At 44.8% G+C, this 15,563-nt stretch overlaps 3 protein-coding genes across 3 annotated transcripts; 2 read left to right on the plus strand and 1 right to left on the minus strand.

Moving 5' to 3' along the window:
* Nucleotides 1-4,411: 4,411 nt before the first annotated feature.
* Nucleotides 4,412-4,780, plus strand: LOC145419009 (histone H2B-like). The gene has a single exon (XM_080287259.1). It carries the CDS (start codon nt 4,412-4,414, stop codon nt 4,778-4,780), a length of 369 nt encoding a protein of 122 aa, XP_080143385.1.
* Nucleotides 4,781-7,547: 2,767 nt separating this feature from the next.
* On the minus strand, nt 7,548-7,958 carry LOC145419204 (histone H3-like). The gene has a single exon (XM_080287437.1). The coding sequence runs from the start codon at nt 7,956-7,958 to the stop codon at nt 7,548-7,550; it is 411 nt and encodes a 136-aa protein (XP_080143563.1).
* A 1,560-nt stretch (nt 7,959-9,518) lies between these two features.
* Nucleotides 9,519-9,830, plus strand: LOC145418929 (histone H4-like). The gene has a single exon (XM_080287185.1). It carries the CDS (start codon nt 9,519-9,521, stop codon nt 9,828-9,830), a length of 312 nt encoding a protein of 103 aa, XP_080143311.1.
* Nucleotides 9,831-15,563: the final 5,733 nt, after the last annotated feature.

Raw genomic sequence — 15,563 nt, forward strand, 5'->3', positions numbered from 1 at the left:
CATTGACAACTTTGTCAACAACCAAGTTGCACTGACCCCCGTACAAGGTGCAGCAATTCCACAAGCTGTACAAGCAACTCTCCTCAACTTCGACATCAATGTTCCACCACCACAACAAGGGCCCGGACCAGCACCCCAAGGACCACCTCAACAAGGACCACCCCCAGCTCCACAAGGACCTCCCCCCGGACAACAACCCCCTCCACAAGCACCACAACCACCTCCACAACCACAGCCAGGACCCAACCCCGATGCAGTCCCCTAGAATAACTCAAGTGAATCGGCAGGGCATAGTACAACATAGGACAACCACGGACCTGCTTCGAGGACCCTGGGCAATCAAACTAGTCAGTTGGAAGAATGTATGCATGATAGTGGTTGGAGTGATTCTGGGGATGCATGTAGTGCACGGTATGTAGATTCACTTGAGAGCGGTACATGTAAGGAGAATGAGAGGAGGGATTCAATACAGGACGACAAGGAAGAGCAGTTGCATGATGCATGTTTTAGCACCTTTAGGCTTACTTTTAGGATACATGGTTTACAGTGAATGAGTTGCATTTTATGTTCTAAGCTTGAGTTTTTAGAAGATGGGAATTGGTGTAGGAGTATTCATGATATCTTACTGATACTGTTATCCACGCACCAAACATACGAAGATTCTACTACAACTATACATCTAATTCTCATCTTGATTTAAAAAAAACCCTGGGAATTCTGGAAACACATTCGCCGACTCAAGGGCTGTAACTTACCTACAGTAAGAAAATTAATTGCTAACAACAGAGAAATCACAGATCCCAGGGAAATCACAAACACATTTAAAAATGCATGGCAACAAGTATACCACCCTAACCCTCCTCATCCTGCCGCAACACGTCACATAAGACATATAGAACAACACCTTCACACTATCCACGAACATATCACACCAGACGCAAACATATACATAAATAATCTAGACATACATAACCCCCTCACTGCTCCCATACTAGTCGAAGAAGTCAAGTCTATGCTCGCTAGAACTCCAAAGAAGGTGCCGGGTGCCACAGGCATCGGACATCACATACTCAAACACCTCCCAGACACATTCATAAATGCACTTACACACTTAAACAACGCTGCCTTGGCATCCGGCTACTTTCCGGACTCGTTTAAGACCGCGACAGCTACTCTAATCCCTAAAAAAGACAAGACAACAACAGACCCTTTAAACTTCAGGCCCATTAGTTTACTAGAAGTGTTAGGAAAAACTTTCGAACGAATCATCAACATTAGATTACGGCAATACTTAGAAGACGAAAACCTTCTTTCCCCCAGACAGTTTGGTTTCAGACCTAGACGATCCACACAGGACGCCCTAAACATCATCACCAATTACTTACATATCAACCAAAACATCCGCAATGCATACAAGACAGCCCTTATTACTCGTGACGTAAAACGTGCATTTGACTCTGTTTGGCACGCAGGCCTGAAGTACAAAATCTGCGAACAATTCAACTTTCCTTCACTCATTAAAAAACTACTTTGCAATTTTCTAGACAACCGCACAATGCGCATTAAATTTAAAAATAATTACTCAGACTTTTTCCAACTTCACGCAGGTGTACCTCAGGGCTCCGTCCTTGCACCCACCCTCTACACACTCTACACAAATGACATCCCCACCCCACTACATGACGATTCACTCACCATTCAATACGCAGACGACATTACTCAACTTGTACGATCAACAACAATTGACGGAATTACCAACAAAGCTAACATAGAGCTGGACCGAATTGCACGATGGGAGCAGAAGTGGCGGATTCAAGCGAATCCCTTGAAATGCACAGTAACATATTTTCGTATTAAATCAGCTAATCCCCGCCCACTTTTTCTAAATTCGCGTGATCCAGATCGCGTTCCCATTCCTATTAGGAATACTTGCACCGTACTTGGTCTTACATACGATAAAAACTTCAAATTTCATCATCATATACGAGGCAAAGCAGGCGTGGCTGGCACTGCATTAACACAAATATATAGGTTTCGTAGTGCAACACCATCAACTAAATTTCATTTGTATAAAGCACTGATTAGACCACTGCTCACGTATTCACCATTAAGTCTATCTCTTTCGGCCAAAAGCAACATTCTAAATTTACAGAAAGTTCAAAATAAAGCCATACGTTGGGCACTGAGCATACGGTGGGATGATTTTATCACCAACATACACTGTCATGAACGCGCCAACATTCCACCCATCAACACTTACCTTCACCACCTACAACAAAAACAAATCACCAAACTCACCGACGTTCACACTGACTTCATCGACTTTTTCACCCGGATCACACCCCCCACACGACCTCTAGCCAACCTCTTCCACCCTGACGCAAGACCTCCACCAACCCCATTGTTTACTTAATTACCACTAATTTATTTATTATTGATCCTTTCATTAATTATTAATTCACACCAGCAACTCATTAAACTTAAACCACCCCTACACCCACTATCAAATCACGGCAGCCACGCATTCACACGCCATCCTCATATCCAGCACCCCAGACCCCGACCTTGACCACCCCATCAAGATAACCACCTTCCTCCACCCCTCCCCTTTCCTTATCCCCCTACCCAAGCCCCCTAGGGCTACAACACCTTACCCTAACACCCCTATCCTACCATCCTATCCCAGGCTCCGGAGCCGGAAAAATCAGATGAACCTGAGAGGCAGCCAATAAGCCAATGCTTGGCAGAGAAAGCCGTAGCGACTCACTCCTCCCTCCCTTAAGTAACAACACTGTGCACGTGCGAGACCCCACCCCCCCTCCCCAACACCAAACACACGCACGTTGGGTTAAGCCCCGACACTCTTTCTCTTAGTCTAAATTCTTCCTCTCCTACTATTTAAAAAAAAAAAAAAAAACAAAAAAAAAAACATGCACATTACACAATGCAACCAGGAACCTGATCTCTCAGTAAGGCCGGGAGATAAAACTAAGGCCTAGTTCCTGCCACCACGTGTTGTCGTCGTCCTGGTTGCATAACACTCATCACACATATACACAATCATTCTTTACCTTCCTTCCTTTCCCCCCCTTTTCTATACGTCATTGTATTGTATTGCATCCCCATTCGCGGTCCAGCAGCGGTAGCAGCAACATCTCCTCCTCTCTCCAGCATGGCCTCTACTTCTGCCACAGCCTACGACCCGTTGAGGGGGGCTAACCTGGCAGCTGAGCCTGAGGGAGAAGGGCAGACCACCACCATCACTGGTACCGTGAAGTGGTACAGCATCAGGGCGAAGTACGGATTCATCCGGCGCCAGGATTCTGGCGCCGATGTATTTGTGCTTCGCTCAGGGATTGCTGCTACCTCTTCTCGGCGCCACTCGCCCTTGTTACGCCAGGGTAAGACAGTGGAGTTCCACATTCTCCAGACACCGAAGGCTCCCGAGGCTATAAACGTCACTGGACTGGGGGGTGCAGCTGTGCAAGGCTCTGCCTATGCACAGCGGCGCCCCACGGCTCAGGGGCGGCGGCCTGGCGATCCCCGATGTCCTGGGGATGTGGACACCATTGTCGCCATGTGCATCGCGACGGCGAAGGCTTTCTGTGGCGATGACAAGGCAGCTATGCTCGTTCTACTCCCTCAAATCTTTGAGAAGAACGGGCTGCTACGCCTTGTCATCCCTCAAAGCTTCGCTCGTGATGCACGGCCAGCCCCGCGTCAGGAGCGTCACACCACAAGGCTGCAGCCTCCTAGACCCCGCACAACACCGCAGAAAAGGCTGCAGCTCGACGCTCCCTTAAACAGGGCAACTGCTGCCTCTGCCATCACTGCCACTGCACCGCCCACCGAGCCTACACAGACAGCTGCCTCAGAAGACTTCTACTCGCCGTCAGTAGCTGAGGAAAGGGCTCCTTCTCCCATCCCCTCCATCGACAGGGAAGAAGAAAACCTCCCGCCCTCGACTCCACCACCTGCTACTGACGAAGAGCCGAGGAAGAAGAAAAAGAAGAAGGGGAAGAAAGGCAGGCCTCCACCACCACTTGACGAGATGGAGACTGACGATCCTGTGTCTCCACCTCCTGCCGGGATCGTCTCATGCACTCCACGCTCCACAACGCAGACCAGATACGGGCCATTGTACAATCGGAACTCAATCCCGATTTAATTCTTGGCAGTCTTAAACTGACAGACCTACAATTATTTAAAAAATTAACCAGCCCCAGCAGTTCCTCATAGAGGCTGCTCCACATTTATCACCGACAACTCTGGCGGGCTCTACACCCTGAGCCCGGGTCAATTTTACTCTTAAAATGGACAAATCTCAACAAACACACAGCGCATCCCCCATGTCGACTCAGTCTCTCGCTCGCTCCCGCACCGTGCACATACCGTCTGACTCGGCGACGCCATGCCACCCAAGACCTCCGGAAAGGCTGCCAAGAAGGCTGGTAAGGCCCAGAAGGCCATTGCCAAGGGAGACAAGAAGAAGCGTAGGAGGAAGGAGAGCTACAGCATCTACATCTACAAAGTGCTCAAGCAGGTCCACCCTGACACCGGCGTTTCCTCCAAGGCGATGTCTATCATGAACTCTTTCGTGAATGACATCTTCGAGCGCATTGCTGCAGAGGCCTCACGCCTGGCACACTACAACAAGCGTTCAACCATCACCAGCCGGGAGATCCAGACGGCCGTCAGGCTGCTCCTCCCTGGCGAGCTGGCCAAGCACGCCGTGTCTGAGGGCACCAAGGCTGTCACCAAGTACACCTCCTCAAAGTAGAGAGGTTACGCTCTTGGCCATTTCAACATTTCCGGCTCCAATCGGAGCCACAAGATTTTCGATAAAAAGGGGAAAGACAGACTTACAAATTATCCTCTCAGGAACTCGGGTTTATCGACCTTTCTCTCTCTCTCTCTCTCTCTCTCTCTCTCTTTCTTTTTTACCTTCATGTCTTTCTTTCTTTTCTCCCTTCATGTCTTTCTTCCTTTTCCGCAACGGTGGTTTGGGATGGGCACGTAGGCACAATCGAAATTTTTTGAACTAGGGTTGGGGGTTAAAACAATAGAGTCAAAATAAAAGAGTAAATATGGGCGTGCGCGCCTTCTTATTCATCTGGAGAAACAACAACAACAACAACAACAACAACAACGCACCGTCGCCCCAAGAAGTGACGGCACAGTTTCAGATTGCTTCGGTCACTCTCCACTGCCATACGTTCTATGAAAACAGTGAATATAAGGTAAACATTCAATGCCTTCATCACGTCATGCCAAATAACGTATTTATTATATCGCGAAAATAATGATGTAAAATGAATAACAGGAGGCAGTGATATATTAGATGGTAACACTTAGTTATCTTTCCCGATTTGAATGAATGTGAAATGTATTAACTTCGCGCGCGGTGGCCAGTACGCCTATAACTCCCGGTCACTTTTTTTTTTTTTTTTTTTTTTTAATAAACTCTAATGTCCTGCTCAACAGAAAATGCTTATTTGGAAGTTTTGAACTCAATGATTTGTTTATGAACCTCTGCATTTTATTACTCTTGCGAATCGATTATGCACTGAGGATATCAGACACTGACAGAAGGTAGCATTCTCCAAGGAGCTCCGACTCTGATGTACGGTTTTTTTGTTTTTTTGTTTTTTTTTTTCACCGATAGCCCTCTGTCTTAGATGAAATAATCCTGAGATTTTTCTTCATGGGAAACTGGCCAAAGGCAGTGTAATAACTGCATGTCCTTGAGTGAATGTTGTCTCCTTTCGTGCGTGTTGATCGAAACATTTATAATAGCTTACTGGCTTACGCCTCCTTCCCGCTTTCTGTCGTCGTCCATGGAGACATTGGAAACGGAACTAAATGACTTGAAATTATTCCCTAGTATTGTAACGGAAATTATTTTATAACTAATAATTAATCATTGCCAATGTTTATTGAAGCTCACCCTGAGCGACAGTTCTGAAACATCAATTAGTTCCGTTAACGAATTCCTATTATCGTAACTAACCAACTGCTTCCTACAATAATTTGGAAATATACAGATAACTGGTCATGGATTTATTGTTTTTTGTAACAATTTTACGTATTAGGTTTCACCTCGTACAGATATAAGGAAGAGTATGGACACTATCGCTGACCGAAAACTTCTGGATACTCCGCCGGCACTTCTTAGGCCGACTGTACCAACCAACACACTCAACAGGCGTACAGTAAATACAGGCATGACATCGTATCATGCATATTCATGTCAGTCTACAATCTGTACGTACATACAACAACACATGTGCACAAATACATTTATACTGTGTACGCAGTGACCTACACATGTACGTACACACTAAGTCATGCTCACATACACACAAGCCCTCATACCTCCGTACACACAGACATACATGCTCACACACACACACACACACACACACACACACACGTACAGTATAAACATACAACATTCATACATACATACATACATACACACGCTCAACTGCAGGTAAAAATCGATGGGTTCAGGTTCACTTTTTTTTTTTTTTTTTTTTCCTCAATATATTAACGGAAGGATTTAACGTGCGTTCGTGGCCACTGTCAAACCTTCATAACGGGTACAGAGACTCTCCTAATATGCAGCGGGAATGCCTTTCTCCTTGTTCAAACCTGTGTACGTTTATGAGGGCGTGACTGAATCGATCAGGAAGTAAACGAAACAGGCAAATAACGACAACAAAAACTGCGACGTTAACAACAGATCAACAAAAGAAATAAACGAATAGGCAAGTTGCCCCTCCTCTCCCCCCACCCCCTCAAAAAAGGAAATGAATGATTGAAAAAAAGGATGAATGAATGAATGCATGTATGTAATTATATAAGTACAGTTCATTCGTCCGTTTGTGTGTGTGTGTGTGTGTGTGTGTGTGTGTGTGTGTCCTCATACGTCCGTACACACAGACATACATGCTCACAAAGACACACAAATACATAGGTACAGTATAAACATACATACACGAACACAACTGCAGCAGGCGAAAATCGATGGGTTCAGGTTCTTTTTTTTTTTTTTTTTTTTTTTTTTCCAGCAGAGTAACTGAAGGATTCACCGTGCGTTCATGACGGATATAGAGAGCATCTCCTAATATGCTGCGGGAATGACTTTTCTCGTTGTGCAAACCTGTGTACCTTTATGAGGGCGTGAGTGAATCAATGAGTAAGTAAAAGAAACAGGCAAATAACGAAAATACGAGTAAAAACTGCGACGTGAACAACAGATCAATAAAAGAAATAAACGAATAGGCAAGTATTCCCCCCCTTCAAAAAAAAAAAAAAAAAAAAAAGGAAATGATTAAAAAAAAAAAAAATGAATGAATGCATGCATGTAGGTAAGTAATGGAGTTCATTTGTGTGTGTGTGTGTGTGTGTGTGTGTGTGCGGAAAAGCAAGAGCTGATATATGGAAACCTAAACTGAGGGTCTGTCATCATCTCTCTTTGAAAAAGGGTTTTGGCCCTGAAAAGGGCCGAGATTTCTTTCGATCGAGGTGAGGGGTCTCTCGCCTTAGGCGCGCTCGCCACGGATGCGGCGGGCCAGCTGGATGTCCTTAGGCATGATTGTTACACGCTTGGCGTGGATGGCACACAGGTTGGTGTCCTCAAAGAGACCGACCAAATAGGCCTCAGACGCCTCCTGCAGAGCCATGACGGCAAAGGACTGGAAGCGCAGGTCAGTCTTGAAGTCCTGGGCGATCTCACGGACGAGACGCTGGAATGGCAGCTTCCTTATAAGCAACTCAGTGCTCTTCTGGTAGCGGCGGATCTCACGCAGGGCCACAGTGCCAGGCCTGTAACGATGGGGTTTCTTGACGCCGCCGGTGGCAGGGGCAGACTTGCGAGCGGCCTTGGTGGCCAGCTGCTTGCGAGGGGCCTTGCCCCCAGTGGACTTGCGTGCAGTCTGCTTGGTACGAGCCATGGCTGAGCGTGACTGAGCGAGCGAGAAGAGCGAGAGTGTTGGCGCGCCGCGCCTGGCAGCGGCCTTTTATGCCGCCTCAGGACTGGCGGCATGTGAATGGTCGGGGTGTGATGTACATGGCGGTGATTTACTGTTCATGCTTTTCCGATGCAATTCCTGGTTTGCTTGCAAAATTTGGCATGCCCTGTGGCGTGACCTGGCTACGACACCTCTCTAGGATTGGCCTCCTGGGAGCTGGGGTGGGGCCTAGGCCTGAAATCAAGGTTAGATGGATAAGGTTCGTACTTGCACGACCGACACTGGGCAACACCACCCTTCAGGTTCGTCTTTCCCGGGGAGGGGAGGGTGCGCAACTGCTTCCCTGCTCCCCTTCGGCAGCGAGCCTTAGCTCGTGTAGAAGCTCTGCAACGCTGGTCGTCTGCAGACTACTACACTGACGGCTCTGTCACTGCAGACGAAGCTGCGGGTGCAGCCTTCGTCTGTGGTGATGAGGTGGTGTCGTGGCGACTCACACCAGGCGCATCAGTGTTTCAAACGGAGCTTACAGCTATTCTGGGAGCATTAAGGTATGCATACCATCATGCACACTATAACATCGCTGTGCATTCTGACTCACTTTCAGCGATCCGCGCAATCCATTCTCACACCCTAGGAAACAACCCCTTCCTTCTATCCTCCATTTTCCTGTACGCCAGGAAAATTAAAGATAATGGAGGTACCATTTTCTTACACTGGGTGCCGGGACACGTAGGCCTACAGGGCAATGAGCGGGCAGATCAGGCTGCTAAAGATGCATGCAGCCTACCCAACATCACCTTTAATCTTCCTGACTCCCCTCGAACAATCCTGGCACCAATCATCAAAGCGACATGGCAGTGGACTAGAGAGGAACACCAACTCCTCACTGCAGAAGCCTCCAGCTCTGCCACATGGTTCGGCAGGGCCACGGGTTGTGTGCCTCTTCCACCTCTCCCGCACACACCCAATTATGTCCTAGTCCGCCTACGTCGCTTGTGGCTTGGATTCCACTGTTACGATCAAATTGCTAATACTAATCCTAGCCCTTGTCATCACTGCCAGGACCAAGAACCCTCGCCACTACACCATTACATCCTACGGTGTCCAGTCACACACCCTCTCAGAGCAAGCCTAAACAGAGGCTTCACCTGGACTCTGATGAAATTGATGCCCCTTCTATTATAGCCAACACACCACTTACAACCATACTTACCACAGTAGAAAAATATCCCCCCCCACGATAAAGAACAGTCCACTACGCACTACACCTAACCATTTTTACGACCAGGTATTGCACCTCCACAGCACTTCTTCAAATTACTTCAACTTAATCATCCCCCTATTACAGAGTACTCCCCATTCATTTATTTGACAGTGCAGCCGCACGTCACTGAACGGGCTCACAAGTTTGCCCGTGCCTCAGTATTGCACTGAGGCGAATATCCCACCACCACCACCACCAGCGGAGTCGTCATCATTGTTTGTGCTGGGAGCGGAGCGGACACTCACTACTACTGGGTCTGAGCAGCAGCTGTAGACACTATGACTAGTCGAGGCAAAGGCGGCAAGGGTCTGGGCAAGGGAGGCGCCAAGCGACACCGCAAGGTGCTTCGTGACAACATCCAGGGCATCACCAAGCCTGCCATCCGTCGTCTGGCTCGTCGTGGCGGCGTGAAGCGTATCTCGGGCCTGATCTACGAGGAGACCCGCGGTGTTCTCAAGGTGTTCCTCGAGAACGTGATTCGCGATGCTGTCACCTACACTGAGCACGCCAAGCGCAAGACCGTGACCGCGATGGACGTGGTGTACGCCTTGAAGAGACAAGGGCGCACCCTTTACGGCTTCGGCGGTTAAGAAGGTGCGTGCATAACTGCATGGCACTATTCCACCTGGCCACGGCAAAGCACACAACAACAACAACCACCCCCAGACCTCTTTTAGAGGTCCACACCTAATTTCTGTGAAAGAGAATGAATGAAGGCATAGTAGTATAAGTAATTGCAGACGTTGAGCAGATTAGCTAGCACCAAATTTTTTTTTTTTTTAATGTAACGGATATGAAGACATGTAATGCAACCCAACCAACTCTTTACCACACCTAACATAACTTACCTGAACCATATCAAACCTCCCTCCCTCCCTCCCTCTCTCTCTCTCTGGCAGTTATAAAAAAAAAAAAAAAATGGGGGGGGTTAGGCAACTGTCAATTTTGCTTCTACATCTTCTAATTTTAATGGACGTCTGCATACATATACATTATCACTTATTTTGCTGACCCATTGCTTTCTCTGTCCCTCTGATCTCACCCCCCCCCCCCATTTCAGGAAAGCTTTCTCCATACCTATCAGGGCAATTTCCATCCTGTTGCGAGAGCATCTCCTCTGCCGTGCTCCGGGAGTCGCCTCCATAAATCGTGAAGGCAAATCCCACTATTCCAAGGTATTTCTGCCTTCATATGCACGAGCAGCAAACTTGAAGGATGCACCTAGAGAATAGAAGACACAGTCAGTCACGTCAGTGAGGCACCACACACACAGTGCATGATATGAATGCCTAAGTGTTAGACAGACAGAATGTCTGCATATGAACAAGTTATCCCTTGAATTTGTCGCTGTCACGGCCGTTTTCTCTAAGTGCCAAAACCCACCAATCACCCATCGTACAAGCATTGCATCAACCGCCATACAACCGCTGAGGCCTGAAATCAAATTTAAATGGATCCGGTTGGTACTTGCACGACCGCTAGTGCATTATATAGAAGAGGTGGTCGACAAGGTGGCTGACACTCGCCTCCCAACAGCTTCACTAAGCAGGCCTACACCGGAGCTCGCAGTTCGATGGCTGCTGCTGCTGCTGCTGTTGATGATGATGATGATTATTATTATTATTAATCTTGATGATGATGATGATGATGAATGAATGGATGGATGGATGAATAGATAGATTGTGGTTTTTGATTTTATAGGAACTAGTTGTTGCAATACTACTACTAATGACGAGAGACATGAATGAATAGTATTTTCTTAATTATTCCTCTTATTTGGGGGTGTTAAATCCACCATGGTCGTCACCACACGGATAATATCAGTCTGTCTCTGTATGTAACTCCACATGCTCCTCACAAATAACTCATTTCCACTGCTCTCACTCTTGACTTGCGTCTTTCCAACATGGTCCAAACTTCACTTCCATACGTTAGAGTTAGTATCACGATACTGTCATGCACTGCCTTTTTTACTTCCATGCTCACATCCCTGTTCCTTATCACTGCTTTGAAAGAACCAACCACCTTTCTTCCCTGTTGTACCCGTCCAAGCACTTCACTCACTAAACTTCCATCCTTACTCATCACACTACCCAAGTACTTACACGCAATCACATTTTCCATTTCCTCCTCATCCAGCCTCACTGTACATTCAGTGACTTCACTTCTCTCAAACACCATAACCAGAGATCAGGAAAATATGTGAAGCACAAAAAATATTTTCTCACGTTTTCTGCAAAGAAAAAAAAAAAAAATGATTTCCGCTAAAGATGCACCAAAATGGCCTAAATAACATTTTTATCAGATCTCTGGTAATGACTGACAGAAGACAGCGTCTTACGGAAGAAAATCTGAACAAACTCATGGTTACAAACTGTTTTTACAATCGTTCTGCAGTCTGAGCTTTATCTTACAGTACTATGTTTTGTATACAGGTCTGTAGCCAGAATTTTATTTAGGGAGGAATCGTCAGCTAATTCAAAAAGTTAGTCATATGTTCCTTTCCTTTTTTCTCATTTTTTAGCTACGGTATATGTACTTAATGTCAGTTTATGGCTTGCTGATACGATCAATTGATCATTCGGTATTATATAAGCTACTGTTTTGAAATGTCAATAGATTTCAGGGATAATCCACCCCTGTCCCCCTTGGATGCAGGATTGGTTGGTATCATTTCTGATTTTGTTTTCCTGAATTTTAACCGAAATAAAGCACTGATTAAAACTACATATTTTAGTTCTACCGTCATATATTTTAGTGCAAACATGTAATACACAGAAAAGCTAAAATGGCCTAAATAACATTTCAATCCGATCTCTGACCATAACTTTACTCTTCCCTACACCCACCGTTGATTCCGTTACACACACTCCTAAACTCATTCACCAAGCCTTGCATATGTAAATGACGTAGCAAAATATATAGAACGAGTATGTAAATGAAATAGCTAACGATTATCAAGAAACGTTATAAATATACAGAACGAATAAATAATGAAATAACAATAAGTAATACAATAAACAACAAAGATATGTTAGTGGAATATGGTACGCAAGTGTATGTAAACAGTGATGATTAGCAGCAAAGTACTGGTTACCTTATAACATCAGCATCTCTAATTAGGCTATTCACAAAATCGTCATACCAAGCAACATTTACGGTATACAACAACAAAAAATGTCTACCTGTCCCAATCCACATAAAAATACATAAATACCGTAGCTACGTAAAACAATTACCTATATTCTATAATAATAAAAAAAAAAGTAATACCGGCCTATTTATTTAAAAAAAAATTATCCTACCATGCAACAATTAACGGGAAAATAATGGTAAATCATAATTATTGCAACTTACCTCCTAATACCCTACAGTGCAAGTTGCTAGCCAACCATGACAAGTTATCGGTATATCAGTTAAATACCTTCTAGTCAACTGGGGTCGCAGTCAGATGCGCCTGGGGTTGCAACTATTACTATAATAATTCAGACTTCCACATCCTAACAAAACTAACCTAACTAATCTAACAACCACAGCCTAACCCAATCTATTCCTTATCCTAGTCCAATTTTATTCAAGCCTGTAGTCAAAAAGGTTCACATTAAATGAGCCTGTGCCTGCACAAACTAATCTAGACTTGCACATCCTAACACAACTATCCCAATCTGACCAATCTAACATTACCACAGCCTGGTACAATCTAATTTTCCCCAACACGATTACTAACCTAATCTAACCAACCTAACGTAACCATAGCCTAGTCTAATCTAATATTCCCCATACACAACTACTTCCATTCTATGACGCTTTTTATATTTTAGTTTTGCTACCTCCAGACAGCTTTACCCAATATGGGAGATCGCACCTGTTGTGGCAGACCAATGGACGATGCACCTAACCCCGCCAGTTCTGTCTTTACTATGCTGAATAAAATCGTTCCAAGTCGCTCAAATGTTGTATAAAACCGTTCTGTCTCTCTTAAGCAGAACAAATTGGCTATGTCTTTCCTAAGCTGACTAAAATCGTTCTAAGTTTTTTCTAAGACTTAGTTCTCTCTTAAAAAATAAAATTGTTCTTTATTCTCTATGCCGAATAAAACCGTTCTAAATCCCTTAACCTCAATAAAAACGTTCTACAACTCTGTTAAGCTCAAAACAAAAAACGTTCTAAAACTCTCTCCAGCTGAATAGAAACGTTCTTAAACTTTCCTAAGCTGAATACAAACGTTCTTAAACTCTCCTAAGCTGAATACAAACGTTCTACAACTCTCCTAAGCTGAATAAAGTCGTTATAAAACTCTCCTGCGCTAAATAAAATGCCAGGTACAAAAAATAAAGGGAATTATAAATATCAGATTAGAGAGAGTAATGTAAGCGGCTCTAGGTTAACCTAACCAAGCCTCAACAATTTTTAATCCATCAATCTGGTGGCTTTTACTGTTTTATTCTTGCTAACTTCAGCGACTTTATTCAGCTGTGGGAAGACCTAGTGTAGTGAGGGGGACACGGAGGCTGCATCTAACCTAACCTGTTTGAAAAGTATCTCAAGAGCTGAAAAAAATTGTCTGGCAGGCAAGAAAAAAACCACGTCATTGGACAGACGGCATTAAACATCATTTGATCTACCCTAACCCAGCCTAACCTATCTTTCTATCTATCTATGCCAGACGCCTCAATCCCGTTCGGGGTGGCCACAAACAAACCGCCTCCACGTCGCCCTGTCCCCCCCATCTTTACTCAATCTTAGTCAAACATGTCTTAAAACCTACACAAATTCATCCAACAGCCAAATTTTTGACATCTTCAAAACACATAAGCAATTTTACCACTGGCACAAATTTAACCAAAACATTTTAATTATTGGCATAAATAAAACCTACACAATTCTAGCACTGGCACAAACAAATCTTTGACAATTTTAACACCAGTACAAATAACACCTAGACAATTTATACACCAGGCTGTGGCACAAAAGAAGAAAGCATACAATGAATGGAGGAGAAATAGGGGCGTGGAAGAAGTTGAGAGGCGGAAGAGAGAGTTATATGTAGAAAGGAAGAGATTAGTAAGCATGTGTAAGAAGAGAGTGGATGAGGAATTTGGATCGAATTTGAGTGCAAAGTGGAGGGACTGTAAGAAAATGTTCTGGAATGAGGTGAAGAGAGTAAGACAGGGTGGTAGTGAAGTTAGCTGGCGAATGAAAGATAAAAATTGTAGATTACTGCTGAAGAAGGGAGAAAAAGTGAGCAGATGGAGAGAACACTTTAAGGAACTGTTGAACATAGTGGATGGAAGGAATGCGAGTATAAGTGGCTGAGGAATGGCTGGGAGAAGCAGGGAGGTGGGAAGACAGGAAGAAATCAGTACGATAGAAGTTGTGGAGGCAATGAAGAAAGTTGAATTGGGGAAAACCCCAGGAATTGATGGAGTGTGTGGTGAAATGCTGAAGCATGGGGGAGCGATAGTAGTAGAATGGATGTGGAAGATGTGCAGATAGGCCTGGGTGGAAGGTAGAGTCCCGGAGGATTGGAAGTCAGGTATAATTATTCTCTTGTACAAAGGAAAAGGGGAAATAGAAGTGTGTGGTAATCATAGGGGCATCTGTCTTCTTAGTGTAATAGGAAAAGTGTATGGTAGGATACTTATTGACACAGTTAGGGAAAGAACAGAGGAATTAGTTGGGGAAGAACAGTGAGGCTTTAGGAAGGGGAGAGGTTGTGTAGATCAGATATTCATTCTTAGATCTTTAGTGGAAAAGTCTCTACAGAAGGGAATGACGTTGTATTCGGCTTTCATGGACTTGGAGAAAGCATATGACAGGGTGGATAGACAAGGATTGTGGAAAGTATTAAGAATATATGGAGTAGATGGGAAGTTGTTGAACGCTGTGAAGAGTATGTATGATGGTGCTAAGGCTGCAGTGTGTGTGGATGGTGAACAGAGTGAATTTTTCTCTTTGAAGGTTGGGTTGAAACAGGGATGTGTCATATCTCCATGGTTGTTCAATCTGTACATGGATGGGGTAATAAAAGACGTACAAGGTAGGGCAGTGGATGTTGGAGTGGCCCTGGTGAGAGAGGGTAGTGTTTGGAAACTCCCTGTACTGTTGTTTGCAGATGATACTGTGTTGTTGAGTGAACACGAAGGGGAGCTGCAAGGCTTGGTAGATGAGTTTGGGAGAGTGTGTAAGAAACGGAATCTAAAGATGAATGCAGGGAAGAGTAAAGTGATGGTCTTTGAGAGAGGTGAAGTCAGTGAATGTACACCGAGGTTGGATGAGGAAATGGAAAATGTACGTTTAAGTACTTGAGTAGTGTGATGAGT

The sequence above is a fragment of the Coenobita brevimanus genome, chromosome 117, assembly GCF_032717465.1.
Source record: "Coenobita brevimanus isolate Jiangsu-jjx chromosome 117, ASM3271746v2, whole genome shotgun sequence".
NCBI classification, from domain to species: Eukaryota; Metazoa; Arthropoda; class Malacostraca; order Decapoda; family Coenobitidae; genus Coenobita; species Coenobita brevimanus.

Excerpts from the sequence above, each read along its gene's own strand:
- LOC145418929 (XM_080287185.1), top strand. The coding sequence starts at position 9,519 with ATGACTAGTCGAGGCAAAGGCGGCAAGGGTCTGGGCAAGGGAGGCGCC.
- LOC145419009 (XM_080287259.1), top strand. The coding sequence starts at position 4,412 with ATGCCACCCAAGACCTCCGGAAAGGCTGCCAAGAAGGCTGGTAAGGCC.
- LOC145419204 (XM_080287437.1), bottom strand. The coding sequence starts at position 7,958 with ATGGCTCGTACCAAGCAGACTGCACGCAAGTCCACTGGGGGCAAGGCC.